Here is a 20,645-nt window from a genome sequence, read left to right as displayed (position 1 = left end):
GCTTAGGGCCATTTGTCTTCGAGCTCTTTGCTCTCCTACTTCCAATGCTCATCAGGTTCTGGGGGAAGGGGGGTCAGGAATGCTTTCTAGTGATGACGTGTCTCCCATTATCTCCCAACTTTGCCCCTCATCTGCCTCTGAGCTGTGACCTCCTGCAAACCACCGTTGTAAATCTATACTGTCTTCCTCTTCTCTGCAAGGTTCAGGCTGGGGAGGAGGCGGCCGCCACCATTCCTCCTCTGTCCAGTCCCTGGCAGCATGTGACAGTGTCCACACCCCAGAAACAGCTTCGACTGGCCAACTAAATGTTGTGTGTACTTGTTGGATCTCCCTATCCCGTGTTTGCCCACTTGAGTGCTCCGATCTGCAGAACTGGTACTGCTACAGGTGCTGGATAATACCCCGCAGTTGTGAGAAATGGAACTTTTAGAGCAGCAGCACCTGTATTTTTGGAACTCTCTATCTATTTACATCAAGGAGTCTCTCTTCTTGGCACCTGCTTAAATCATTTTTGTTTAGGCAAGCTTATCAGGACATGTGGGCATTGATGAGATATTATCTTTGTTATTGTTAATAAAAATTATTTTTAAATACTTAATTGTTTTGAACTGTTTTAAATGATAATTTTAATATTGCTTCTAAACTGCTTAAGGGTTTTATTACAACCAAGTAGTTTTTGGTTAAATAAATGGAACAAATAATCATCGGCTTCCCAATCTAGCAGTGGGAGTTTAAGGCATACCATGTAAACATGCAGTTACAGATAGGTAGCCGTGTTGGTCTGCCATAGTCAAAACAAAACAAATTCCTTCCAGTAGCACCTTAAAGACCAACCAAGTCAGTTCTTGGTATGAGCTTTCGTGTGCATGCACACTTCTTCAGATACCTGAAGAAGTGTGCATGCACACGAAAGCTCATACCAAGAACTGACTTAGTTGGTCTTTAGGTATCTGAAGAAGTGTGCATGCACACGAAAGCTCATACCAAGAACTGACTTAGTTGGTCTTTAAGGTGCTACTGGAAGGAATTTGTTTTGTTTTGACCATGTAAACATGCGTTTGCGCACAGCCTCTCTCTGTATAAAAGATCTAAGAATGATGTTTCATTATATTTTAAAGGCAAGTGTTCTGCTCTTGTGAATAGAAATATCCATTTTGAGGTATACAGAAGATGCCCTTTATACCTCAGAAACCAAAGCAAGGGTTGATAAATTATTGGTCCTCCAATGCTAGGGTTTCCATGCTATCATAGCAACTTATATAAGGGAGAAACAGATAAACAAAGTGTCCCTTTGCGCCAGCACAAAATAAACAGACCTAGGTAAATGTGCATCATAATTGATATATGATTCAGAATCCAGCCCTGATTTGCATAGGGAATGTGGACTACCTCCCTCCCTTTCTTAAACATGAAGTTAAAGTAGGAAACACACCATTATGTATTCTTATGGAGTTCCCATGTTGGCTAATTAGAAGGGATTAGCATAAGATCGATTCTAATACAACTTTCCTTTTCCTTCTAGGTTGATAACGTCCCACCTGACACCATCATCAACTACATGGTGCAGAACTCCAAAGGAAAAGCTCCTGCTTTAACCCATTCACCAGCAGCCCATTCAAAATATACCAAGAACATCCCAGTGAGAACCTTCAGCCAACCACAGAGAGATAAATTCCCACTAAAGCCAGATGACGGATTTGACAGAAAGGCTCTGCTGGCGGCATTAAATGCATATATCTCTCAGAAAGTTGCTGCAAAAAATCTTGATGGAAGTGCTCCTGTTAGCAGGACTAAAGTGTCTCCTCTCTATACCAGTCGGCTCAAGCTTCCTCAGGCTGACCATCTTGATGGGACAATGTTGAAAGAGAAACCAGGAGATATTGAGATGAGGCCACCATTCATAAGGAGGCCTGGATCTGGACTGGTGCCTGGTTCTGTCCAGAGCAATACGAAGGCCCCTCTAACTCCAGTAGATGGTAAGGGATCCATTTAATCTTCGTATGAGTGCTCACCTATTGTTCTAGACCAGGCATAGGCAAACTAGGCCCTCCAGATGTTTTGGGACTACAGCTCCCATCATCCCTAGTTAACAGGACCAGTGGTCAGGGATGATGGGAGTTGTAGTCCCAAAACATCTGGAGGGCCGAGTTTGCCTATGCCTGTTCTAGACCAGTAATTTCATCTACCGGGATTCTTTAGATGTTTATCAAGGGATTTGTCAATGATAAGGTCAGTTTTGGCATGTCCTCTCTCTACCATTGATTGTCCCATGCAATGCACAGCTGCAGGGGAGGGGAAGCATGTGATTCAGTTCAGACTGCTCAGGCCTGAACAGTGCACCTTTTATAAGCAATAAATCACTCCCCATAATCCGCTGCAATGCACACAAGTTCTGTGAGAGTTGTGCAGAGAAGTCAATGTGAAATTACCTGAAAATAAAAATAAAAATTGAAATACATTGTTGTAGTCAAAGGAAGAATAGTCTGAAGTTATTAAGATACCTGCAAGCTTTTGAGCAGCAGTGCATCTAGGTAATTTTAGGACCCAGGCTTACATTCCTCCTCTTTAAGTGTAACATTATTACTTTATAATTGTGAAGTATGCAGTATGAATTTTGAGTATCCTCCTCACAAGATCTGGCTTAGTTTCCTTTTCGCAGCTGAATTTGGGGAATAGCCCCACTTTTGTCATTAAGGAAATACCTGCAGAATATGCCACCACCACCACCTATTCAGTATACCGCAAGCAAAAAAGGGGGGCTGCCTCCTATCCCCACTATTCCACATGGTGTAGTGCTTAAAGTTGCAGACTAGGAGACCCAAGATAAAAATTTAATGGGGCATTCAGTAGACTAGAGAGCAATAGGTAAAGGTAAAGGGACCCCTGACCATTAGGTCCAGTCGTGACCGACTCTGGGGTTGCGGCGCTCATCTCGCTTTACTGGCCGAGGGAGCCGGCATACAGCTTCTGGGTCATGTGGCCAGCAGGACTAAGCCGCTTCTGGTGAACCAGAGCAGCGCACGGAAACACCGTTCACCTTCCTGCCAGAGCGGTACCTATTTATCTACTTGCACTTTGATGTGCTTTCGAACTGCTAGGTTGGCAGGAGCAGGGACCAAGCAACGGGAGCTCACCCCGTCACGGGGATTCGAACTGCCGACCTTCTGATCGGCAAGTCCTAGGCTCTGTGGTTTAACCCACAGTGCCACCCACGTCCCTCTAGAGAGAGCAATACACACACACAAATCCAGGAAAGCAGGCACCCCCTGCTGCCCTCTCCATGATTTGACTGCTGCATTCCACTCCTGTTACACTACAGCAAAACAGGCACACTTTCCCAACCTTGATAAACAGGCTTTGTAGGTAGCAGCGCCTTTGCTCTTGTGAATTTAATTTGGCAGAGTCTGCAACATCACAATAGGTACCGTATTTTTCGCTCCATAAGACGTACTTTTTTCCTCCTAAAAAGTAAGGGGGGAAGTGTGTGCGTCTTACGGAGTGAATGCAGGCTATGCAGCTATCACTGAAGCCAGCACAGCAAGAGGGAGAGCTGTGCAGTGCCTCTTGTTGTGCTGCCTTCCCAGTGAAGCAGGAGGAGGGACAGAAGTGAGCCCTTATGGAGCCGCTTCCGTCCCTCATCCTTCTTCGCTGGGAAGGCAGCACAACAGCCTCAGAGATAGCTGCGCAGCTTGCTCTGGCTTTTCAGGGAGGTGGGAGAAGGGATGGAGAGCAACCCATCAGTCCCTTCTCCCACCTCCCGGAAAAGCCAGCAAGAGCCGCTCTATCTTTAAAGAGCCGCGCCAAGTGAGTGTGTCTGCGGCTCTTGCGGGCTTTTCTTGTTTTCCTCCTCTAAAAACTAGGTGCGTCTTATGGTCGGGTGCGTCTTACAGAGCGAAAAATACGGTGCAATCATTGTCAGCCCTTCTGGGGAGGTATATGCAGTGTTAGGTGGAGTTTTCTATTAATGGAAGGTAGGTAATGTTGGTGTGTAGAGCAACCTTTGCCAACCTGGTTCTCTCTAGATGTTTTGGATGACAGTTCCCATCATTGTTGACCATTGGCCAGGATCCTCCCTTCGTAGAAACCTGAAGCATTATACATACCGTGCTTTACATATTGTTTCTCACCGTCTTCTCCTTCGTGTTTTTCTTTTGCTCCCAAATCCCATACACTATTGAAGTGTTGCTATTTAGACAGAAGAGAGCCCAGTGTGTACATGCCCGAAGTGACAGGGTTCATGGTGAGGCAGCTGCCTGATAATAGGTTTCAAAAAACAAATTTTAATGTAAATGCAAGTCCAGGTGGCCCTGCACGTATCTGGAATAGGACTGCTGCTAGAGCAAACTAGGTCCATGCTGATTTCATTATCATGCACTGCCCTATTTCACCTTTCTTAGCAGGAATCTGCAGAGAAGAAATACTTAAAACTTACAGGGAACAATATGCTGCAAAATGCATTGGATTTTAACAGTTTGGCTTCTGCAGGCAAAACATTACAGAGCAACATGTTTAGGTACAATGTTGACCATTTAAGAAGGGTATTCCCACCCTCCAAATAGTTTCTTTCTCTTTAATATCTGTTCACAAATCAAGTGTTTTCTTAGCTTGTTGCCAGCAGTCAAACATTTTCTAATGAATCTTCCAATATACTTATGCCATATTTTTCAAATTGTGCCTGTGATTGCTCTTGGCTTCTATCTTCAGTGGTTGTCGGGCAGTAGCAATGCTTCGTATTTTCGGCTTAGTTTTCCTTAAGATGTCAGTCTCCTCTAACAAGAAGCTTATCTTCAGGAGGTATTCCTAGCATCCTAGTGACTGCCCAGTGTGAGAAACAACACACTTCACAGAATGCAGACCATTTCTCTATCTTTGCTTCATTTAATGAACCAGAAAGATCTGCCAAATGTCTTTCAGTGGACTCTGGAGTGGGGCTGCTGGCCATTCATTTTCTCCTGTTGAATTTCTTTCCCCCTTATTTTCATTTTGCTTGAGATTACAACTGTGCTTTCCTATAGACTGTGAAACCTAGGGAAGGGAACTGGGGAGATAAGACATGATAGAATGAAAGAAAAGAAAATGAGTTGAAAACAAATGAAACTGAAATGGAAAGGTTTTATCAACAGGGTTTTTTTTATTCAGCAGTCTAGGTTTTCACTGGATTGAACCCAATTTGCAGGGAGGGAGGAGAAAGCCCACCAGACAGCAGTATTAAACTTACATGGTGCTTTATACTGAGCTCATAACTGACCTGTTCAATTGTACACTATAGGAGTTTAAAATAGGCTATGTAAATATCCAAGGATCTCAAACTGGGATCTCTGGTCCTCAGGACATAATCTCTGTGCCATTGTGGTAGCTTCTCATTGGAGGGAGCACCTGGTAGTAGTAGTAGTAGTAGTAGCAGCAGCAGCAGTAATAATAATAATAATAATAATAATATCCCAGCCATCTAGCTGGGTTTCCCCAGCTACTCTGGGCGGCTTCCAGCACATATATACAGGACTGCCTTCAGATGTCTTCTAAAAGTTGTGTAGTTCTGCTTGACATTCTGATGGGAGGGCATTCCATGGGGAGGGCGCCAGTGCCAAGAAGGGCCTCTGCCTGGTTCCCTGTAACTTTGCTTCTCGCAGTGAAGGAACCACCAGAAGACCCTTGGAGGTGGACCTCAGTATCCAGGCACTGGATGGGGGATGGAGACGCTTCTTCAGGTATGCTCTCTGCTCTACTTAAACACCACCACTGCCAATGGCCAGATGGTGGCATTTCAGCTACCAGCTCCATAAAGGCAAGATTATCCTAATACTCCTTCTAATTCTAGGATTAGAAGCTCTTCAGTCTGAGCAACCTGTCATTCAGGTGCGGACTGAGTTGCTCTCCAGGCATCCACTCCCACTTATCTGCTGGCTGCTTTGATGGCCTATCTACTTGACTGCTCTCCTGTCTGTTTCCCAGCTTGCCTACTGACCTGCAATCTGCTTACCTCCAGACCTTAATGGATAGAACAGACAAATTCTTGTTGGCCACTGTGAGAACAGGATGCTGGACTAGATGGGCCATTGGCCTGATCCAGCAGGTGTTTCTTATGTTTGATCAGAATCAATTATACACTTCTAGGGTTAATGCTAAATACATTACTTCTGGTAAATGAGCCACCATAGCTGCTACAGGGCCATGAGAATTTGTGTCCTGGGCATTTTAGACTCATCTACCCTATACTATCTGAAACCAAAGGGGTGCATTGGGTGCCAGATGTGAAATATATTGGCATTATTTTCAGCTAACCTGCCCCACTATGCCGTTACAGCTGTACCGTGGGGTTTCTTTTTTAAAAATATTTCATTTTCATTTTTTGTTCTTATACATTTAAATCATTTTCAATTTTTGTGCATCTGAGATTACTTGAATCCCCAGAATTCCCCCTCCCCTCCCCTGGTTTCAAATATTTATCTGTTGTTTCTGTTGCATCTAATTACATTTTTCAAATTCATTTTGTATCCTTTTTTAACTTTAGTCTTATTACATTATAAGTGTTATAACAATCCTGGTAACCTTTTAAAATATCTACAGTGATCTTTAAGATACTGTACTCTATAGATTTTTCTCGCTCTTTACTAAAAAAATTATCATCTTGGTGTCTGCTCTTCATGGTCATCTTCTCCATTTCGGCATAGTCCATCATCTTGGTTATCCAATCTTCATTGGTTGGGACTTTCTCTTCCTTCCACTTCTGGGCAAAAAGCATTTGTCCACCATGGGGTTTCTCATGGCACGACCCACTTGGTTTTTCAACAGAATTTACCCCAGACTTGCAAATAGCAGCTCACCCAAGTCAAGTAAAGAAAAGGTTGCTTCTGACCAGTGACAGACATTTTGCAAAATACAGTTCTTTCTACCTGCCCCACAGCGTTTAGGCCACAGATGACTAAAGTAGATAAGTTTAGACTTGTGGGTCATTAGCTTCTGTGATTATATTTGCAAGCTTGATTGCACCATGGGGTGCTTTTATATAGAAGTGTGTAATTATGGCTGTTAATGTAAATGTTTCATTCATTTAAATGTTATCCCACCATGTCTCAAATGAATAGGGCTCATTATAGTAATTTTTAAAAGCATTTTAAATATATATATATATTAAAAAAGTGGCACAAATCCCCCAAAGTAATAAAAAGATAAACAACTCATTCTGGGTTTGTCTACCAGGAATAGAGTATTATTATTATTATTATTATTAACATTTATAAGTGCCTACGTTGTTTCTGGGTGCTGTGCATACATTACAAGATAAGGCAGTCCTTCCCTGCAGGCTCAGACCCTCCAAGTGTCCCTAATTTCCAGGGACAGTCCCAGATTTACAGAAGCTGTCCCAGTTTCTGATTTGATCCCAGAATGTCCTGCTTTTCCTTAGGATGTCCCTATTTTAATCAGAGTAATGTTGGAAGCTATGGTAGGATGTCCCTATTTTCATTGGAGAAGTCCAGTCACGGACGACTCTGGGGTTGCGGCGCTCATCACGCTTTATAGGCCGAGGGAGCCAACATTTGTCTGCAGACAGTTTTTCCGGGTCATGTGGCCAGCATGACTTAGCCGCTTCTGGCGAACCAGAGCAGCGCACGGAAACACTGTTTACCTTCCCACCAGAGCGGTACCTATTTATCTACTTGCACTTTGACATGCTTTCGAACTGCTAGGTTGGCAGGAGCAGGGACCGAGCAACGGGAGTTCACCCTGTCGCGGAGATTCGAACCGCCGACCTTCTGATCAGCAAGCCCAAGAGGCTCAGTGGTTTAGACCACAGCGCCACCTGTGTCACATATTATGGAATAGGATGTCCCTATTTGCATTGGAGAAATGTTGGAGGATATGGAGATGATGCAAAAGAGTGAAAAAAGAATGGGTAGGGACAAGGAAAGCAAGAATTAGGGCAGCTTCACCTTAAGTGGCTGACGGATGGGACTAGGTTGGTCTCCTCCTTGCCGTTATATTTTTATTGGGAGGTAGGAGGTGCTGCCTTTCAAATGGCTCAAGATCACGTGGATGGTGGCAGAAGCCAGTGTGTGCCTTCTTTGGCTTAGTTGACAAAAAAACCCCCACAACTTGTGGGTTTGATGAAGGGGTTGTGAGGCAGTGTACGTATTCTGCGTGAGAAAAGGAAGATGGGCCCTTGAATAATATAAGGGGCACTATGAATCCCAGAAATGAACTCAGCTCTCTTAAGTTCAGCTATTTATTTATTTGTTTGTTTGTTTCCTAATATTTATATAAGGGACGCGGGTGGTGCTGTGGGTTAAACCACAGAGCTTAGGACTTGTTGATCAGAAGGTCGGCAGTTCGAATCCCCGCGACGGGGTGTGCTCCCGTTGCTCGGTCCCTGCTCCTGCAAACATAGCAGTTCGAAAGCCCGTCAAAGTGCAAGTAGATAAATAGGTACCGCTCTGGCGGGAAGGTAAACAGTGTTTCCATGCGCTGCTCTGGTTCGCCAGAAGCGGCTTAGTCATGCTGGCCACATGACCCGGAAGCTGTACGCCGGCTCCCTCAGCCAATAAAGCAAGATGAACGCTGCAACCCCAGAGTCGGCCATGACTGGACCTAATGGTCAGGGGTCCCTTTACCTTTTTTAATATTTATATACTGCTTGATTGTAAACCCCCCCTCAAAGAAACCTCCAAGTGGTTTACAAAAATAATAAACCAATGAAAAACAACAATTTTAAAGATATTTTTTTTAAGTTCAAAAGTGGAAGTGGATATGCTTTTTAAAATAATTTGTGTGTGGTCTTCTCATTTCACAAAAGAGGAGGGGAGGGGAGTTAGCGACCACCCCAAGCTCATGCAGACTTATTTACGTAACAAGATACAATTGGTTACTTTTCATTCTGGACTGGGTAAAAATGTTCTCAGTCTATTACCTATATTTTGGCACTGTTGGCTATCTCTTTTCAGATTCCTCCACTTACTTTTGTTTACTTTATGTATTTTTCATCTCCAATATCTTTTAATATTTTCTCCTTTGAAAACATCTGTTAATAACACATTCAGAAGTCTGTTGTTTGATTTTCTTTGTAGAAATCCCTGCTTTTTCTCATCTTGCCTCAGATGTCATCTTCCATTTATGTTCTTTGGGGTCATTGATAAACTCATTTCCTTTACTCTGTCCACATCTGACATACATCAGAACAAAACGCAGCTAAAACTCTCATTTGAACAGACAGAAGATCCAATATAGTTCAGAAAACATTTATTTACATTTTGTATTGTAGCATAAACAAATGAGATCAGGGTGCTTGTGTTAAAAGACAAGCCACTGGCATATTTATTTCATGATCTTGATGAAGATTAGGTCATAAAAATATAAATTATTATTATAAATGTAAATTAGCATGGATATATCATTAGATATTAAATTATATTTCAGCAACAAAAAATAACTGTCCTTTCCAGCCAAGCAGGAGTCTGCATATACAAGATAGGTCAGCTGGGTTAATGCTGAATGGTTGTTTAGCAAGTACCACAGTGAGCAGCACCTGGAATATCTGTATGTGCGAATTCTGTTGGCAGCAGCAATATGGCTCCAAATATAATCGGGGCAAGCATGTTGGTGGCTGAAAACTGTAGGGCTTAAACTGAAATTATAGGAAGATTTGTCAGGGCTGGGAGTCAGGCGTAGGTCGCCAACAAAGCAATAATGCACCCGAAGTCAGTGAAGTTAACTCTTTATTCAGGGAAACAAACCACAACTCAAGCCTAGTGGTTTCCAGGAGGTCTTAGCACGATGAAGCAGTTGCAGTAGGACTCCTCCTTTCCAGGGTCTTTCCCACACAGTCTCAGGCTTCGTTTGTGCACAACAACCCTCTACTCTTCCCGTTTCATTTCTCTGTGTGTTCTAGGAGACCAGAAGGGAGGGGAGCTGGTCACAGCAGGATAGCGAGACTCCCTGGATTCTGCTCAGAGTCTGAAGGGTGCTCTGCTGCAGTTTCTTCCTGATCACTAAACCCTGTTACCTCTTCTGCTTCTGTCACCTCCTCCTCCTCCCTGTCTGCTCCTTCCCCCTCTGATGACTCATCGTTGTCCCACCACCAATCTGGCTCTGAGCCTTCTTCCCCTGGGGATTCCTTGGCTGGTGCCTCCCCATCTCCCCGCACTCCTCCACATCCAGCCAGTCCATGACAGTTTTAAAACATGGCAATCTCCTCTGAGCTGCTCCTTGTCTCTTCAAGTTGGGAACTTCTGAGTGGAGAGTTTTAAGGCAATTTTGTTGGCTGGTGCACCTTGCATTTTGATTGGTTCGTTGAACCACCTGTCCTGTTTGGAGGCTGGGAGGTAGGTCTGTGGAAAGCTCCACCTGGGAATTTGTGTCGGGTAGAATGATAAGATTCTGATGAGAGTCCTCTGTTTCATGGCCAGTATTGGATAGACTTCACAGGGATGGGCCATGACACTCTTGACATCTCCCCATTGCCTCCCTCACCCTCCAGTTAAGCCCTTTACGTGACTGGGTAAGTCAAATTGATATTGCTGCTTCATAATTCAGTGGTGGTGATTTATTTACAGTCTCTGCTTCTTTTGGGGACACCTAGTAGAAAAATAGCTCTGGTCCTTTTATTTTTTTCAGCAGACTACATGTTTCTTATATGTAATTATATTGATGTGCCCTCTATTTTTACCCTGCAAAAACTACATTATGGTTGACTGAGTGTAATCATAATTTGTTTCTATAGTTAAGCAGCTTTAGTACAGCATAAGTTGATTTTGTTAGGAAGACTTGATATAGGGTTTGTAATGGGGAGGGGAGGGAGAGACCACTAATGTGATAAAATAAATACTTTTTTTGTCCTCGGGATACAGGCCTTCCTGGATAAGCCATATTGGTCTGGGAAAAGTTTCGCCACTAATTTATCCCAAATCAATTGTTTCAGTAGGGCAAGGCATGTCCGGTGAGAAAAGTGATCTAATTACTGATTCATATAAGAAGATAATCCCATGAATTAGTAACATTGAAACTATTCAATAAACACATTTGAATAAGAGGAGAGAGAGAAAAAAACATTACCAAGGCTATATTTATGAATACAGATTAGCACAGAATAATGTAGTCGAGACTTCATAGATAATTAAATAGCTCCTACTGAGGACTGGAGCAGAGACTACAATGCTTCGTTTCTCTTTTCCTTGCACATACTACCAGACTTTTCATAAGTAATCAAGTTTCTCCTCCCTCTCTCCCTCCCTTCCCAAGAAATATTTATTCAGGATGTTCTGAGGGACCTGAAGAAACATCATGTGGATGTAGATAAGTTGAGCCCGCTAGAGCTGGACGAGATGGCAGATATCATTGCTGATGCCATTCAAGCTGTTGATGTAGATGAAGAAAAGAAGAATGCCGCTGGGAAGGTTGGAGGAGAGGCAGAAGAGAAGAGAGTGGATGCCGAAGGAAAAGATGATTATGAGATGGGATTAATGGGCGTCGGTTACCCTTTACAAGGTACAATATCCACCATGGCAGCTTTCCTTTCCTTTCTAAAGGAATTCAGTCTTAAAACAACCTTGCACAAAGATGCAAAGAGGAGGAACCTACCTGCTCACCTGTCCCACTGCCGGCTCACTGCCCTGTTCTCCCTGCTGCTTGCTAGCTCCCCTCCACTTATCATTGCCTTACCGTTTGCTTCCCAGACCAAGATATTTTGCTGCCTGAGGTGAAGGACAAGATGGTTCCTCCCTGGCACATTCCACATACTGAAGTCAAACAGCCTGGCTGCCGAATCTTACTTCAGCACTAGTGACAGGACAGCAGCCAACACCACAGCAAGCTAGTTCAGGGGACGGGGACAGGTTGTGTAACCCACAATTCTGCCCTCTAACAGATGAGACCGGTCCCGGGGGCAGGGGGTTAGGAGGAACACGCAGGGGGGTTCCACTGCTGCCCCACAGCATCTGTTCCCTGAGGAGATTATGCCATTTTGCCCAATAGTAGGGCCGTTCATGTAGATTGGGAGTACTGTGGAGGGGTAGGTTAAAGCCTGCTCCCCAGTGTTTCCTATTTACACAATATTACTGTTGCTATTAGTAGTGTGGAAACAGTACACTCTTCCTGGACACCCAGCTGATTGTAGGAAAAGGAGACTGGGGCTTCCTGGGCTTTGGAGTCCTGTGTTGCCCACCCTTGTCCTAAGCAACGAACTGATGCAATTAACTCATTCCGCCACTGCCACCTTAAGATAAAGCTGCATTTTCATGATGCTTAATTGTTCACTTGGTTAACTGATAGCACTGTTGTAAACAATTTAGATGCACCTTGTGAACAGGGCCAGATTTAGGTTTGATGAGGCCCTAAGCTACTGAAGGTAATGGGGCCCTTCATATGTCCAGAAGTCCTTTGTCAACAACAAATCGTCACTGTTTTTTTGTGTTGACGATATGCTGTATGGTAATTTATGGACCTAATAGGTATCTAAAGCCATTTGCACATAACAAAATATGTATTTTATCAAAGTAAGTGTTGATATGAAATGCAATTAAGAAGAAGTATATTTGGGGGGGGCAAGAAAGTGGGGCCCTAAGCTATAGCTTGTTTAGCTTATATGTAAATCCGGCACTGCTCATGAACCAGACACTGCATTTAAGTGACCTGCTAAAATAATTAGCCATCAGTATGTATTGCAGGAGTTTCAACTAAATTACCTTCATGGTACCTTCCAACTCTATGGTTCTATGATTCTATGACCCATTCAGGAAAAGTAGGGCAGACATAGTACTAATTTGTTTTGGAGAACTCATAGTTTTGAGGCCTGATAAAAAAACCATGTACCATCCAGTAAGAGTGGCTGTGTGTTCCCAAATTCAGTTTCCTCATCCCACTGTCACACAGGTAATTAGTCCTCTTATTAAGCCTTACAGCACCTTGTGTTCATTGATCAAATAGGTGCATGCAGATGCATGTGACAGGAAACATGTAAACAGCACATTGATTTACATGTGGATCATTTAAAAGTGTCTGAGTTTATCGCTGTGGATAAAAATGAGATGTGAACAGCTCCATTGTTAGGTCATTTTGTGACTCATGTGAGAGATGCACAAAAATCTGTTTTTCATGCTTATAAGCCTCACAAAGGCTTCCTGTTCCTATCCTAAAACAGGCAATTTGATATCCCGTATTTACCTCTGAGTAGTCACAATAACCGAGAAACCATTATTTTGAAGTGCCTACTTTATTAAAATAAAGGATTAGATGAGCACATGAAATCCATTTTTCCATGAAAAGTGCCTGAAATGTAAATCTGTTGCCTTTCTGCATTTATTACTGTAGCCATTATTTCTATGCTAGCAGAAAACATGGTATTGATTTTTTTTTTTAAGGCACTGGTAAACAGAGGTAAATTCGTCGCCATACTATTGAACTAATTAATATAATGCACTCTTACAGTACTGCCTCCATTGATCTTCCATTAGCAAGCTGTCCAAATGGAGTCAAAGTGACAAACCTGATCTATGCTTTTACTTTCGCCTTTCAGCGGCAACATCTTAATGTTTAATGTACAGTAAATAACACCACAATCTATAGAAAAGCAAAGCCAGTACAGCAGTGTCTGCATTACACACGTAATGTTCTATAATGTCCCACAACACATGCTTGTTCAATGTTCCCACAGATGAAGGGGCACAGAATGAAGATGCCAGGACTAAAAATGAGGTAAATTGCATGTTTAAATATAAATATCGACAATCCATCGCACCAAATGCTCGTCATCCGAGATATGATAAATATAATGTAATAAAAATAATTGATGTTCAGTTTACAACACAGTGACAACAGTGGAACACAGACAGAGGTGCACTTGCAACCATCAGTGGATTTCAAACAGTGGGAGTGGGGGCGTTAGCAGCAGCTAGCAGGGGAAAATTTATGTTTTGTCACTCGCCAGTATTGCTCCTTTACCCCCCCAAATCAGTGAATGCCACCCCTCTCCAATTCACCACCTGTGAATGCACCAGCAAAATTCAGAGTAGCATTTTCATTCACCTCTAAAAACTGGATGAGATATGTGTGCTATAGATGCCTCAGCTAATTTGCTAGTTTGTTCCTTTATAAAATTTATATGCTGCCCATGGTGGCAAAAACATAAGGCAGCCCTGCCCTGATCCGCACCTTTTTGTGACCTCTTTATGACATTTTCAGGTCACTTCTGGGTTTGGCGCAATGCACGTGTGTACGGCCGCGCACATATTGGATGCGCCTAAAACACATTTTTATTTTAAAAAACAACCAATTAAAACACATAAGATATCTAAAAACAATAAAATGTTTAAAATATTTTATAAAAACAATGAAGCAGAATAAAACATCTGAAGCAAATATAACCAAATCATGCATCTGGATAGGCCCACCAAACCATAAATGTTTTCAGCAGACATCTAAAAGAATGCAGTGATGGTACCTACCTAATGTCAATAGGCAGGGAGTTCCACAGTACAGGTGCCACCACAATAACCACTACAGCTAAACAATAATAACGTTGTTTAAAATCCAGCTTTGGTTCATGTGGACTGTACACACTGTTATTGAAGTTATGATGTGTGGCCTTGATTTTACAGAAAAGGGGTATAAACAGAAATGAGCTTCCCTTCCCAGAAGAGTTTATAGGGGCTTGGATTTCTCCCAGGCATCCCTTGACTTAAGATCTCCATGCATGAAAAATTAATGTGTATGGGGCTTGAAATGAAGAAGGAGAAAGACCTGGTCTCGGTTACACAGTTTTATGGTAATGCAGGAAATGATTTGGGACCCAGTTATGGCTTGTGTGAGTAGGGCCAGGTTTTCTGTGCCACTCTTAAGGTAAAGGTAAAGGACCCCTGGACGGTTAAGTCAAATCAAAGGCAACTATGGGATTGTGGCGCTCATCTCGCTTCAGGCCGAGGGAGCTGGCATTTCTCCACAGCTTTCCAGGTCATTTGGCCAGCATGACTAAACCACTTCTGGCACAACAGGACACTGTGACATAAGCCAAAGAGCACGGAAATGCCGTTTACCTTCCTGTCACAGCAGTACCTATTTATCTACTTGCACTGGTGTGCTTTCGAACAGCTAGGTTGGCAGCACGTGGGACAGAGCAACGGGCGCTCACTCCCGCTGGCGGGGATTCGAACCACCAATCTTCCGATTGGGAAGCCCAAGAGCCTCAGTGGTTTAGACCACAGCACCACCCGTGTCCCTATTGTGCTGCTCTTAACATCACCTAAGAAGGTGCATGGGAATGGAACTTCACAGCAGATTTTAATTGAATTTCAAGTCATGTTTCTGAAACACAAAGCAGAAGAAGAATCCAGAATTTGGTCTTAGACAGTTCCCCCCTCCAAAGAGTTAAGAATTTAGACTAAGTAATGGGGCTGTTTCTAGATCTCAAGGCTAGCTGATTTGAAAGACCCAGAATTTGAAATCATAACTTGGTGGAAAGACTTGGTGGTCTCATGCCACTGTCAGCAGGAAGACTTGAACTGCATCAAACAGGGATGTCTAGGGCTGCTTCGTGTAACATAAGGCTGGGCAAAAAGAAATTAATGATAATGACCGCTCCCCACTTAAAACGGGGGGCGCCCTTTGCGTGGGCGCGTGCAGCCCCTAGATCTGGAGCGGCCCCAACAGCATAGGCTTGGCTTTGCCTTCCCCCAGGTGGGATACCTGAAGGTCTCCGCCTACCTCAGTCAGTTGTCCAATCCCACCTGGGGGAAGCGTTGCCAAGGAGACCAGGCCAGGTAGGGGAGGGATTACCTGCCCACACAATAGAGGGAGGATCTTACCTGGGAATCCTCACTTGGCTCCAGAGCTAGGGCTGCTTCGTGTAACATAAGGCTGGGCAAAAAGAAATTAATGATAATGCTTTAGGTTTAGACATACTTCAGTGCTTCCAAAAGATGAAGCCTCTTAAGATCAGTCAAATTTAAGAAGGGAAAAGCAGTTTCGGGGAAAATACAGGCAACATTTTCTAAGCTGCAATCTAAGAGCTGTCAAAAGTTGCACCCCAGGCTAAAGTGATTTCTAGTTTTCATCTTTCATAAGTGGACAACAGTGTCTACTCACGTACTTAGTATAGCTTCAGGATTCTGTTAGTTTTGTGCCCTTGAATTTCACATAGATACCCCATTAATGCGTGTTCAAAATTGTTATGAATGACACTGCTTGTTTTTGTTTTTGTAATATAGGAGAACCATTTGAGTAAAAAACTACTTGATTTCCTGAATGAGGATATCGCAACTGAAAATCTTCTTAGGGAGCCCATGTCCAAAGAATCTTTTAAAACAGAAATGAAGAAGTCGGAGGATTTAGATCTCTCCTCCTCCTCCTCTGAGGAAGTGAAGGTTGGGGTTGAAAATGTGAAGAGCGAAACATTCTCCAGGGAGTTGATAGCTGAAAAGAAAGCTGAGTCGGAACCTAACTCTCAAGAGCTGACTGAGCTTCATCACTGGATTAAGAATACTTTGATTCAGGATAAAACTGTCTATGAAGAAACTCAAAATAAATTGGGAGAAGGCCTTCAGCTGGATGCCAAGCCTTCTAAAGAGGATGAATATGGATACATCGTGACAGAGAAAGAGTAAGTATAAATTTTTGTTTGTGTCTGTGTGTGCATATATGTGTGTTTAAAATATAGAATGGTTAAAATAGGTTATTTGTGAATACTGAAATATTTATTTAATTTTTCATATGTATATACTGGGTTTTCCCAGTAGTGATGTATGGAAGTAAAAGCTGGACCATAAAGAAGCCTGATCGCCGAAAAATTGATGCTTTTGAATTATGGTGCTGGAGGAGACTCTTGAGAGTCCCATGGACTGCAAGAAGATCAAACCTACCCATTCTGAAGGAAATCAGCCCTGAGTGCTCACTGGAAGGACAGATCCTGAAGCTGAGACTCCAATACTTTGGCCACCTCATGAGAAGAGACGACTCCCTGGAAAAGACCCTGATGTTGGGAAAGATGGAGGGCACAAGGAGAAGGGGACGACAGAGGACGAGATGGTTGGATAGCGCTCTCGAAACTACCAGCATGAATTTGACCAAACTGCGGGAGGCAGTGGAAGACAGAAGTGCCTGGCGTGCTCTGGTCCATGGGGTAATGAAGAGTTGGACATGACTAAACAACTAAACAACAACAAATGTGCCCCCCAGGTCTGCTAAATATCCAAGCAGCTCACAGTAACATCCAAGAAACAGTGTCTGTAGTTCAAAATACTAGAACAGCAAATAATGTAAAACCTGCGGCATCCATTTCAAAGCTAAGAGTAAAATTTTAAATGACCTTATCAGTGTGATATCTTTTAAAAACTTTTTTTTTTAAAAAAAAAGTCACCCAAATGCTTTTTTGTTAGCTACTATCTCCCTGAACTGCTCTGACAGAAAAGCCAGAGCTTCCACATTTCCTGTGAAAATGCATAAAATGAAGGCCATTTATCTGCTTCTCGCACTGTCCTTTGGTGGCCTTGTGGACTGCAGAGTACATTAGTAGCAGTATTAATGGTTTTACAGATGTGCTCTTTGAATATTAGGCTTCACAGTGCAATATATGATGAATGTTGTACATTAGGATTCTTGGCCCAATTTTCCTGTGGTAAATATTGGAAGTAGCGCTGCTGTTGTAGGCGAGACAAATGCTAAAATCAAATGCGTACTTAGGAGTAAACTCTACTGAACTCATCAAGGCTTTCTTCTTGCCAAACATATCTAGGATTGGGCTGTGTGCATCTCTTCATTTAAGCAGTTGAGCCCTGGTCAGTGTGGTGCTGATACAATTTATGCTGGGAACATTCTTCTGTTCATAGGCAGATAGGTTGTGGAATTCGAGTTTGCTTATTGTACCTTGGCTTCCAGAAACACTGCCTGAACAATTTAATACATGCCACTGTTCTCTGTAATGTAAGGCTGCTGGGGGAAAGGGACCCCAGAACAGATAGTTGTCACCGGGATATTTTAAGTAAACCACTGAGCTTGTCCAAGTTTTTCCTCAGTCCTTTAAAAAATAAAAGAAAATAAAACTTCTGGGTGTGTTAATAATGCCTTATTTACCTTCTGAGCTGAGTTGGAAGGGACCACAAGTTTCCCTGCAATGCTCAAACCCACAACCCTTAGATTAAGAATACTGTCCTCTACAGACTGAGCTATCCAATCCGTGAACGATTGGAAACATGGTTTTTTCTAACTATGGTGGAGGGCCAGGACACCTGTGGACCTCCTGATGGTGTTTATCCACAACTCCTATGATTCTGCCAACAGACCATGGTGGGTGAAGTAGATGGGAGCTGAAGTCCAACAACAACTTGAGAGCTGCAGGTTCCCTATTCCTACCAAAGGGGTGTGCTGAATGCACTTAACAACAACAACAACAACAACTTCTATTTATTTAGCTCATTTTTCTGTAGGTTCATATAAATTTCATCAGAAAGAAATGTGTAGACACCCCTCCATACATTTCAGAGTCGTACACCAAATCATAGAATTTGTAGAGTTGGAAGAGAACCACAAGGGTCATTTCATCCAGCCCCCTTCAATGCAGGAATATTTCGCCCAAGGTGGGGTTCGAATCCACAACCTTGAGATTAAGCGTCTCGTGCCCCCTACCAACTGAGCTATCCCAGCTGCTACAGTATGTTCTAAATCTAAGCACAAAGTAGCCTTAAGTAACGTGGATTTGAAGAGGGCGTGCTTTGACTGGAGAGTAAAAGAATGGAGGGAGATGATAACAGAGACGAGTTAACTGGTAGATTATGGGGCCAAGTGGTCTGTCGTGGTCCAGTTGCTCTTTCTGATATGCGGAAAGGAGCGGTGCGATAGCAAGAAGCAAAGAAGGATGGTGGTAGAGCCTAGAGCACAGGCAGCTGGAAGAGAAGCTGTAAGGTTAAGTTACATTCAATGGTTAGTGTCAGTTTGGAGAAGGACCTTAAGATTAAATAGAGAGTGGAGAGAGAGAGGTTTGCAGCATAGAGGCCTGGAGCAAGCAAAGCTTATTCCTTTATTATCAAGACCAATTCCCCAGCTGAAATTTGGTAGAGGTTTAATTTCTCTGAATTATGGAAATATATGTAACGTAGACACTCTTGACATTTTCATAGTTCAAGGATGTCAAAGCTATGCAGTTGTAAGCAAGTTTTTTTTCCTTTTAAAACAAAAACAAAACAAAAACACAGCTTGCGAGAGATAAAGAAAGCAATAGAACGCAACTAAAAATGATACCTGGAGTCCAAAGCTTTTTTTTTATTTTTAATACCTTTTATTCCTATAATCATCTCTTGCTTTATTGAAACTGTACATTGTGGTTGCTGCTTGTCAGAATTTTATTAGCAGAAGTGGTTATAATAAAGGAACAAAATCCTTTCAGCAGAAACGAACCCTCTGTTGGTAGAAGGGGTCTTGCATATTCATGCACAGAGGTTAATAGCTTGGAGTTCTTTTTCACTTTGCGATTTCAGATGTAACTGGGGGCGGGGGGGGGGGGATTGCACTCAGCAGTATGGTTAGAAAGATGTCAGAGGTGATTCATTCACACTTGGATTCTCAGTGTGTGTGTTTTTGTTGGCTCCAGAGCCTTGATTCAAGGAAATTGCTTCACTGTACTGTGAAGACCAGGTATTTTAATTGTGTCATAGAGCAGAGACAAATATTTTCCTCAAAAGTTCCCATAGAAGTGATTTGTGATAGTTTTGAAGATTTGTCAAAATGGCAGCCTGCTTATCAGTACAGTGGTACCTTGGGTTACAGATGCTTCAGGTTACAGACTCTGCTAACCCAGAAATAGTATATCGGGTTAAGAACTTTGCTTCAGGATGAGAACAGAAATCGCGCGCCGGCAGCGCAGCGGCAGTGGGAAGCCCCATTAGCTAAAGTGGTGTCTCAGGTTAAGAACAGTTTCAGGTTAAGAACAGACCTCCGGAACGAATTAAGTTCTTAACCTGAGGTACCACTGTAGTTAGAACAAATAGGTCACTCCTGCTTTTTGTTGAGTGAGCTTTCAGTGACCTGTACTGATCCATAGTAAGCACAAGTGCTACTCTTAGGGGTGAGTTGACAGTTTCAGTATAGGCATTTGTCTGGCAAATCCTCTCAGGTGCTGCTTCAGCATTTTTTTTTGGGTGGAAAGTGTTCAAAACAGATAACTTCCCTGTATGCTGGTCCTTCCTGCAGAATTTGACCTCAGTCCATGATATGGATGCTATGCCCGTCCCCTATAGTAAATCCAAAAGCGTACAAGTTAAATGTGCATAAGTTATTCTTCATAACTTTCCTTCCAGAAGAGCTAGAGACTTTTTTTTTTAAAAAAAAAGAAAGCTCAGAGCTTGGCACCAAAAAAGGCCATCATGGGCATTGGGATAGAAATACGCACCCTAATCAACTAGCCTCCACTGACATGTCGGGGACTGGCTGGCTGGATGACGAGTGGTTGGAGGCAGCAACCAGGAAACCCTCAAGGGAAACCCCAGAGGAGGAAGGCTCAGAGCCCTGGGATTGGTGGTGGAACACTGAGGAGAGGTCAGAGGGGCTGGATGCTGAAGGGGCAACAGGGTTTTGTGAAGAGGGAGAGCCTGTGACAGAGAGCATTTCCGACTCAGAGGATGAAGCAGAGGAGTGGGGGCAAGAGCCTTCAGAATAACACAGGGAGCCTGCCT

At 43.0% G+C, this 20,645-nt stretch overlaps 1 protein-coding gene across 1 annotated transcript in view; it reads left to right on the top strand.

The window, feature by feature from the left end:
• PTPRN2 (protein tyrosine phosphatase receptor type N2) overlaps nt 1-20,645 on the top strand; it is a gene marked incomplete at its 5' end in the record, with an annotated part of 436,031 nt that overhangs the window by 12,307 nt on the left and 403,079 nt on the right. The window contains 4 exons of the mRNA XM_081881778.1: nt 1,523-1,976; nt 11,233-11,478; nt 13,643-13,683; nt 16,191-16,582. Coding sequence (XP_081737904.1) covers nt 1,523-1,976; nt 11,233-11,478; nt 13,643-13,683; nt 16,191-16,582 — 1,133 coding nt within the window. The remainder of the gene's footprint in view (nt 1-1,522; nt 1,977-11,232; nt 11,479-13,642; nt 13,684-16,190; nt 16,583-20,645) is intronic.

This window comes from Podarcis erhardii (assembly GCF_964252035.2).
Source record: "Podarcis erhardii genome assembly, chromosome: 12".
NCBI lineage: Eukaryota > Metazoa > Chordata > Lepidosauria > Squamata > Lacertidae > Podarcis > Podarcis erhardii.
Note: the sequence above shows the minus strand (reverse complement) of the source record. Positions and strands in the feature narration are given on the sequence as shown.